This window comes from Vombatus ursinus, unplaced genomic scaffold, assembly GCF_900497805.2.
Source record: "Vombatus ursinus unplaced genomic scaffold, bare-nosed wombat genome assembly UNPS02014786.1, whole genome shotgun sequence".
Taxonomy (NCBI): domain Eukaryota; kingdom Metazoa; phylum Chordata; class Mammalia; order Diprotodontia; family Vombatidae; genus Vombatus; species Vombatus ursinus.
Window position 1 is genome coordinate 11,877,008 of NW_020954564.1, and position 9,830 is coordinate 11,886,837.

Genomic DNA, 9,830 nt, shown 5'->3' on the forward strand with positions numbered 1-9,830 from the left:
GGAGGGGAAGGGGTGCGGCATTGTAGCACCTGCTCTTGGCAGCCCTGGGAAGGACATAAGATGATGTTTCAACCCTACTTTGGTGGAAGCGGGAGATAATTTCCTGCTAATTCCCTCACACTGTCTCTGCATTAACTTCTAGACTGAAGAAGACACTTTGGGACTCACTCTTATCCTAGGTATGTCCTTTATTAGAATCTGAACCCCTTGTCTCTTATTCTGTACCTCTGTATCATTAAGAAAAAGATCCACTCAAATGTTTTCTTGACTATCTCTTTGGTAAGGATAAAATGTCCTCTTCTCTGCCTCTGAGCTTAGATGGGTTGAATAAACTATATGTATGAGGTATCAAGAACTAGAGCTCCGTATTGAGAATGGTGAGTGGTAGTGAGTAAGTAAGACGGTGAGATCCAGGAGGAAAAATGAAGCATAGACATATGGATCCAAGCATCAGGGTTAGAGACAAAGGATAAAAATAAAAGAGTGAGGATGGAATAAGTGAAAAAGAATTCTGCCATTTCTGAGTAATGTAAATTATAGTAGAAAAAGTCCTTGACTTGTGAGTCAAAAGACCTGAGTTCAAGTACTACTTCTGACATTCAATAGTTCTATGACCTTGGGCAAGTCAATTCTCTTCCCTAAGCTTAAGTTTTCTCATAATTAGGAAAGATATTGACAAATGGGAATACAACCAATGGAGAGTTATCAGCATAAGGGGATGGACTCAAAATTAGATTATACTGAAAATCACTTGAAGGAAAAGGAGACATACAGCCAGGAAAAGAGAATGGTGGAAGTGGGGGAGTGGCAGGGAAGAGGAATATGATCACTTTGTTCAAATATGTGAAAGACTGCCAAAGAGAAGAGGAATTAGATAAATTCAATTTGCTGTTCTTGGACCCATGCCATGGGCTAGAATTCAGAATTTAGTGCAAATAGCAGGGAGGAAGTCTTTGGCTTGATGTGAAGGGAAAACATCCATAATGATGAAAACTGTAAAAAAAAAATTAAACAAATTACAAGTTTCTTTCCTCTGAAGGTCTTGAAATGGAGGTGAAATGACCACCTCACAAACATACTGCAGAGAGGATTTCTGATTAGGTGCAGGTTGATCTAGAATCTAGATGAACTCTGAAGGTACTGCCAACTCTGGGATGCTAAGTCTTGCTCAAAGGCAGCATGGGGATTGTGAAGCCATTCTCTGGCTATTGGTTTTCATGTCAGTAAATGAGGTGTTTGGTCTAGATGGGTTAGATTTATCTGGTTATTTCAGGTTTACAAAGCATTTTCTGTGCATTATCTCTTTTAATTCTCAGCAACATTTACAAAGTTAAGTATTAGAGAAGATGTAGACAGATAGATAGATTAATATTGCCATTTTCTAAATGAATAGCCTGAGTCTCTAAGAAGTTAAGTAATTTTCTCAAGGTCATATGCCTAAGAAGTGGCAAAACTCGGGCTTGAACTCGGGGCTCCTATCTCCAGAGTCACTGCCCTTGCCTTTATTCATTGTATATTGATGACCTCTAAAGTTCCTTCCAAATCAAACATTCTAGTATTCACCCTTTGATCACAAAGCACTGAAGTCTTGTTCTCCATCTTACAGATGAAGAAATGGAGAGGGCCACAAAATCTCTCTGCTCCTCAATGTGTGAAGGTGACACTTGACTTCTGAATGTGGAAACTGAGGCACAGAGCTCTCAGGGAAGAAGTCAACAAACTGATATGGACTGAGTCAAGTTTCCTCTCTCCTTTTTCCTTGTGGTAGTCACTACCTAATTGTTGTAGAGAGAGAACTAACCTTGGAGTCACAGGACCTGAGTTTGTGGTACCTTACTACCTAGGATATATCATTTAACCTCTCTGAGACTCAGTTTCCTCATCTGTAAAATCAGTATTGGACTAGATGATCTCTAAGGTCCCCTCCAGCTCTGTAGCTATAATCCTACAACCTATGGATTTGGCCCCCAGGCCACAGTTTGCCAGCTCCTAATCTAGTAGATAGATAAGCCATAATAAAATATAGAACCTTACATGATAAATCCATTATAGAGGTTCAAAGTGTTATTTGAGATCCAGGGGGAATAGGGCATTACTGACCAAGAGTGTCCTGGAAAGCTTCTTGAAGAATACCTCTTCTGTCACAGAATTATCTATATACTGCATATACATACTCAATGAAGTTCATATATCATTGCATACCATGTGGTACAAAATATATATAGCATTAGTGTAGAGCAAATGTACATGCAATTTAAAGATGGAGATCATGATTTTATTTTCACTTGATGGCGAGTGAATGGAATGTGGCAATAACAAGTTATTTGAAAATACAACTTCTTTCCATTACAAGCCATATTAAATATTTTGATTAACCACAAACTCTGCCTGTTAAATTCTGGTTTTGTGTTTTGCTTATATTGCTGTTTGGTTTTATCATATATATTAATGCCATGAGTTTGCATTATGGCTCCTTTAAAGAATGAAATTCTAATGCAACAAATATATTATCTTTTTTATAAAAGAAAGATAGGAAGGAAGGAAGGAAGGAAGGAAGGAAGAAATAAAGGAAGGAAGAAAGAAAGGGGCAGTTACGTGACGCAATGAATAGAGCACCAGCCCTGGAGTCAGGAGGACCTGAGTTCAAATCAGACCTTAGACACTCAACTCTTAGTAGCTCTGTGACCATGGGCAAGTCACTTACCTCCCCCCACCATTGCCTCACCAAAAAGAAAAAAATCCTGAAGAAGTGACATTTCATTTGGGCAAAGAATGGGAGGGAGATCATTTCAGACACAGGGACCATTGTGAGTAAAGGCAATGAGGCAGGAGAGCTCCAGGCATATTCAGGGACCTGATGTTAATGCAGTTTGGCTAGAGAGCAGAATGAGTGGAAGGGAACAATATGAAGGAAGACTGGAAAGGTTAGGGTGGTATGAGATTTGCCAGGCAGAGGAGTCTGAACTTTACTTAACAGGCAGAAGGGGGTCACCAACAGGTTATGAGCAGAGGGCTGACAGGCAGGTCAAAGTTTACTATTTTGATAAAGGATATCATCAACCCTTCACTACATTATTGTCACAGATTAGAAGCAGGCTGCAATATTCTGCCCTATGGGAATTTATCCAAACTCATATTGAACCTAATTCTATTTCCATTCGGTCCAATGTATGGGGAATGAATTCCATCTTGCACCTTAGCTTTTGTCCCTACCACTTTGGGAGATTGTTGGTGATCTTTAAAACCCTCAATGCAATTATGTTATTTTTTCACTCTTTGAGACAGTATGTTTTATTGGAAAGGTCACTGGATTTGGAATCAGGAGACCTAGATTCAAATCCAAGCTCTTCCATTTACAAGCTATGTGACCTTGAGCCAATCTCTACACAACTAGATAGTGCAATGGATAGAGCACTGGGCCTGGAGTGAGGAAGATCTGAGTTCAAACATGGTCTTAGACACTTTCTAGCTGTGTGACCCTGGGCTAGTCACTTAACCTCAGTTTTCTCTACTATAAAATAGAGCTTTAACAACACCTATCTCCCAGGGTTGTAGTGAGGATCAAATGAGATATTTATAAAGTGTTTGGCAGAGTGCCTGGCACATAGTAGGCACTTAATAAATACTTTTTCTTTCCTTCTCTGATGCTCAGGTTCTGCATCTTTAAAATAAAATCATTGGATTAGATGATCTCTAGAGTTTCTTTTAGCTTTAAATTTTATCATCTCAGACCCCTTCCCCACTCTGCAGCAGGTGTTATCAACCACCCCCCAATATCACCACCACTTCCTTCTTGAAACTCTTGAATTTGTAGTTTGGTGACATTCTACTTTCCTAGTTCTCTTCCTACCTCTCTACTTCTTCAAAGCCCAGTTTAGGTCCTATCTACTTGCAAAAAGTCTTCCCTCAAGTACACTCTTAGGAGTTATGGAAACAAAGAAGATATGTAGACAAAGGACAGTGACTATCTTTTACCTCTCTTTGTATCTTCAGCACTTTACACAATATCTGACACATAGTAGGTATTTAATAAATGTTTATTGACTAACTAAAAGAGTCAAAGAGATAACAACTGAGCTAAGCCTTAAAGGAAGATTAAGAATTAAAAAAATCCAACCCCAAAACAGAGATTATTTGTTTGTGCGTTCCAAATATGAGAGATGGCTTGAATGAATGAATAAACAGAGATGGGAGGTGATGTATATTAAGTTCAAATAAAAAGGCAGTAAAACTGTTTGGCTGCAATGACTAGTATAAGAAAGGAAATCATGATAAAGAAGATGGGAGAGATTTATAGGAACGAGATTATGAAGGGCCTTAAGTGATGAGCTAAGGAGTTTATTTTATCCTTACATGATACCAGCCCAGGATCCTAGGATCATAAGTTTAGAGCCATAAGAGGTCTTAGTCAAGTTTCATCATATTATAGATAAGGAAACTGAGGCTTAGAGACATTTAGGTGACTTGTCCTAAGTGGCATATGAAGTAAATGATAGAACTGGAATTTGAACCAAGGTCCTGAGACTGTAAATCCGATACTCTTTCCACTACACCATGTTATATTATCAATAAGGAGTCACTAGAATCTTTTGAACAGAAGACTAACATGGTTCAAACCTGTGTATTGGGAAGATTATTTTGGCAACTGTGTAAAGGATAGGGAGAGACTGGAAACAGAGAGATGAAGATGCTATTACAATAGTCTGGATGAGTGAAAAGAATCTGAACTAGTATGGTAACAATATAAGTGGAGAAAGTGGGATAAGGCCAAGTGAGTTTGTATAGGTATAATTACTAGAACTTGGCAACTAATTGGATATGGGAGAAGGAAAAGGTTGAAAAAACAAGAAGAATCCAAGAGGATCTTAGTGTAGTTTTAAGTTTTAATAACTTTAGAAGTCTAAATGCTACAATCATACCAAAAATCATTTGAAAGTTTAATTATGTAAATTTATTTTTTACTGAGTTTTGTGCATCTTGAATAATAATATTTTAATTTTAACAAGATGGGGCACCTTGTCATTATATATTGTGTTGTGACAGTTTCTGTATGGCACTTTTTTAGACCAATGGATTGGTAAAAGAAGTTTTCTTCCTTGGCCACCTCAGTCTCTTGATCTATCTCTATTATACTTTTTCTTGTGGGGTAACGTCAAAGCTACCACGTATGCATCAAATCCTCATTCTTTGCATGATCTTAAGGCTAGGATTACAAATGAAATCCTTTCAATCACTGAACAGCAGCTGCTGGAAGTTTTTACAAAGTTCAGAAATTGAGTGGAGCAATGTAAAGCACAAGACAGTGGTTATGTTGAATTTTAATAAGAAACACATCAATAGATATTTAAAAGTTAAATGATGAAATGTCAAGTGCTTCTGGAAGTTTGTATCATTTATACTTCTAAAGTTATTAAAATTTTAAATTGCTTTAAGACTATTGGGACACTTCATATAGATTTAAGAGTTTTCTATGTAGGGGTTGTAATAACTGAGGTCACATGAGAGAACAGGATCATCAAGGGAGACAGAAAAAAAAAGAGAAAAGGGACAGAGCTTTGTGGAACATCAATTCTTGGGAAGTAGAAGGATGGTGACTATCTAGAAAAAGAGACTGAGAAGTAGTCATGATGAGACATGTAGAAAGAGGACCAAGTGAGAGCAGTTCCATGAAAACCAGGGGAGAAGAGAGAATCCCGGAAAGGAGGTGGGTGTTCAGCAGTGTTAAAAGCTTCAGAGAGGTGAGGGAGATTGAGGACTGGGAAAACTGAATTTAGAAATTGATATCATATTTCAACAAAGGGTGTCAAAAGGCAGATTCAAGGGACTAAGAAGTGGAGGGATTGGAGGCAATTAGTATAGATTGCTCTTCTTTCTAGGAGTTCAGTAGTGAAAAAGGAAGAGAATATAAGATAACAACTTTAGGGGATGGCATGTCAATGGAAAGTTGTTGTTGTCATTGTTGTTGTTGTTGTTGTTGTTTTAAAGAATAGGAGTAAGGGAAAACATAAGCATATTTGTAGGCAACAAGAAATAAATGGATGAATGAAAGGGGCTTGGGAAGAAAGGTAAAATAATGGAGCATGCTCATGAAGAAGAAGGGAAGGAATAGGATGAGACCAAGGGCATAAGTGGAGAGTTTTGCCCTTATAAGTAGGGCTCACACCTATGCAGTGCTTTTAGATTTGCCAAGTGTATTCCCTACAATGACTCTATGAAATAGACAAACATTAATGGCAACCTTTTACAAATGAGCAAACTGAATCTTTGAGAGGCTATGTGACTTCCTCATAGAATGTATAAAACAGAAGATGAAAAAGGGTTTTGAGGGGTGGAGAAGGTGAGATAACAGAGCTCATGATGGGTGGCCTCAACTCTCAATAAAGTGAGAGGTGAGGTAATCGGCTAAGAGAGAGGAGAATGAAAGTGGAGTTGGGGTCTTCTACTCATTTAAATAATCCAATAAATATTTATTAAGTGTCTACTAAGGCTCTATGTTCCCTACTGGGGTTAGACAGATGAAAAATGGCATGACCCCTGATCTTAAAGAGCTTACATTGTTATGGGGGATACTTTATGTATGTGATTAAATATGGTACAAAGGAAATATGTTACATTAATCAGTTCCATACATTCTGTGAGCAACTATTAATGACCACATCTTAATCTGCTCATTCAACTACCTAAAGCCTTCTTCACTCATTTGCTTGGCCTATCCTGACCTAGATGGGTTTCCATAACTTGAAATTTTTCTTTACGTACTTCCTCTTTCAGATAATTTTTCAAAATGTTAAATAACATCTTGATCTGAATATAGATTGCCCCCCAATATAGCTCATGCTCCCTAAAATTAGGTCTTTGGAAAATAAATGATTAATTTTCAATTTCATTGATAGAACGAACTCTTGGATGAAGAAATTCCCTCTACCAATTCAGGTTAGCACCTTCTCTGTAGCCTAGAGAACTTCCCAGAACACTATGAGGTTAAGGGGCTTGCCCTGGAACTTTGCTGTTGAGTTTTAAGTAACCCCATTTGGGGTTTTCTTGGTTTTCTTGGCAAAGATACTGGAATAGTTTGCCATTTCCTTCTCCAGCTCATTTTACTGATGAGGAAACTGAGGCAAACAGGGTTAAGTGATTTGCCCAGGGTCATATAGCTAGTAAGTGTCTGAGGCTGGGTTTGAACTCAGGAAGCTTAGTCTTTCTGACTTCAGACTCAGTGCTCTACCCATGTGCCACCTAGCTGCCCTGAGGTTGTACAGCCAATATGTGTCAGAAGCAGTGCTTGAATATATATCTTCCTGGTTCCAAGACCAACGCTCAAGTTCTATCCCATCCCACAAAGGAAGGAAGGCACTAAGTCAGGGAAAAAGTCTCATTCCCAAGTTACTAGGCCACTGGGCAGAATATCATCAGGAAGACGTTCCCCCAAGACCCATGGGACTTTCCTTTCTACACACTCTTCTCGTTTAGAGATTGGAGAGGGAGGGTGCAGATTGTGATGAGCAGTACTCACCTACCTTCTGTTTATTCTGCCTTTTCTCCCAGGTGCCATCCTACAGGATGACCTTGGAGAATATCACTTGGATTGATGGAGCTCCAGATGAATTTATCTTCCTGGGTATCACTGACCGCTGGGACCTGCGTGTAGCCCTCTTCCTGATATTCCTCCCCATATACCTTCTGAGCTTGCTGGGAAACATGGGCATGGTATTGTTGATAAATGTAGATGCCCGGCTCCACACCCCGATGTATTTCTTCCTGGCCAACCTCTCACTCCTAGATGCCTGCTACTCCTCAGCCATTGGCCCAAAGATGCTCATAGATCTGCTACTGTCACATGCCACCATCCCCTATGCTGCCTGCGCCATCCAGATGTTTGTCTTTGCAGGGCTGGCAGATGCTGAGTGCTGTCTCCTGGCAGCCATGGCTTATGACCGCTATGTGGCTATTGGGAACCCACTCCTTTACACTACAACCATGTCTCGACGCCTATGTCTCATGCTCTTGGCTGCTTCAGGTTTAGGTGGTGCATTGAGTGCCTTTGTCCATACAACATTCACTTTCCGCCTGCACTTCTGCCGCTCCCGCGAAGTTAACAGTTTCTTCTGTGACATCCCACCACTGCTGGCCATTTCCTGTGATGACACTTCCCTCAACGAGCTGCTGCTTTTTGCTGTCTGTGGTTTCATCCAGACAGCTACAGTGTTAGCCATTGCTGTGTCCTATGCCTTCATCCTTGTTGCTGTGATTCGCATGAATTCTGCTGAGGGGAGGAGGCGAGCAGCCTCCACCTGTGGCTCCCACCTTACGGCTGTAGCCATGCTGTATGGCACACTCATCTTCATGTACCTAAGACCTAGCTCTAGTTATGCCCTTGACACTGACAAGATGGCATCTGTCTTCTACACACTCGTTATCCCTGCCCTCAACCCACTTATCTACAGTCTCCGCAACAAGGAGGTTAAGGAGGCCCTTCGAAGGACGCGGGACCAACTCTGCTTCCCTTCCCAACTGCAACAGTGAAGGAACTAGAAGACTGGGTTGGGAGTTGGGCGGGGGGAGAATATCGCAAAGAAATGAGGGAAAGGGTTCTCTCTCTCAACCATTATCATATTTTAAAATGGCTAAAGAGCCAGAGAGGATAAAGAACCCTTGTTCCCATAGAGATACGGAAGGAAAATGTGCTTCTGGGTAGTCTTGGGATTAGGTTTAAGTCTGGGGTGGAATTATAGAGCTTTGGAACTGGAAAGAATCTTAAAAGAACAGAAAACTTTCGAACTCAGAGAGACCTTAGAACTCCGAACTGGAAGGGACTGTAAAAAACAATCCAGTTCAACCACTCAATTCACAAGTTTATTGATATTTTGTTTTTTATACCACTTTCATTTCCAAATATATCCCTCCCCACTCCTCCACCCAGAGAGCCACTACTAAAATAAAATAAAATAGTTTGGCAAAACTATCCAATGCATCAACCAAGTCAAAAAGTATGCAGTGTTCCACAATCATAGGGAAGTGCATTTTCATCTCACTTTTTGGGGGCCAATATTGGTCATTATAGTCATACACAGTGTCCAATTTTGTCATTGCTGTTCTTTCCATTTAAATTGTTGTAGCCATTGTGTCTAGTTTTCCTGGTTCTGATGACTTCACTTTGCATCAATTCATAAATCTTCCCATGCTTCCCTGTATTCTTTACATTGATCATTTCTTATAGTACAAGAATATTCCATTGCATGCATATACTACAACTTATTTAACCATTCTCCAAAAGATAGGCATCTACTCTGTTTCTAGTTCTTTGCTATTATAAATAGTACTGCTCTGATATCTTGGTGTGGGCCTTTCTTTTTGTCTTTGACCTCCTTAGGGGTATATGCTTAGCTGTAGGATCTGAGTCAAATGGACTTTTTTGTCACTTTATTGCATAATTCCAAAAAAAATTTTTTCAGAATTCAACCACTATTTTAAAGCTAGATAGTGACTATGGTTGAAACCTAGCTCTTCTAATTCATAGCTCAATATTTTTACTCCAGTAGATAATTAAAATGTAATACTGAGCCCTTCCCCACCTACCCACCCAGGCCCCTTGCATTACCCTGAGGGAGTTTACCACTCCCTAGGTTCAGTAGGGTGTTTGGGGTCATCAACTCTCCAGTGCCTGGCACATAGTGGGCACTTAATAAATGCTTATTGACTGACTTATTCAGTCTATTCTTGTGCTCTCTCCCCACCCCATCAAGTCCATCTTTATGGTAGACCACACAAAACATATATAAATATAAAAGGCAAAAGGCCTTCAATGGCTGCCATGTTCTTAACCTCCAAGG

General features: G+C 39.8%; 1 protein-coding gene across 1 annotated transcript; it reads left to right on the forward strand.

Moving 5' to 3' along the window:
• The first annotated feature begins 1,606 nt into the window (after nt 1–1,606).
• On the forward strand, nt 1,607–8,523 carry LOC114046924 (olfactory receptor 5C1-like). The gene is made up of 2 exons (XM_027867556.1): nt 1,607–1,657; nt 7,546–8,523. Exons 1-2 carry the CDS (start codon nt 1,607–1,609, stop codon nt 8,521–8,523), a joined length of 1,029 nt encoding a protein of 342 aa, XP_027723357.1.
• Nucleotides 8,524–9,830: the final 1,307 nt, after the last annotated feature.

Excerpts from the sequence above, each read along its gene's own strand:
- LOC114046924 (XM_027867556.1), top strand. The coding sequence starts at position 1,607 with ATGAAGAAATGGAGAGGGCCACAAAATCTCTCTGCTCCTCAATGTGTG. Across the intron at positions 1,658-7,545 it reads CTGCTCCTCAATGTGTGAAG|GTGCCATCCTACAGGATGAC; the intron begins GTGACACTTGAC and ends CTTTTCTCCCAG.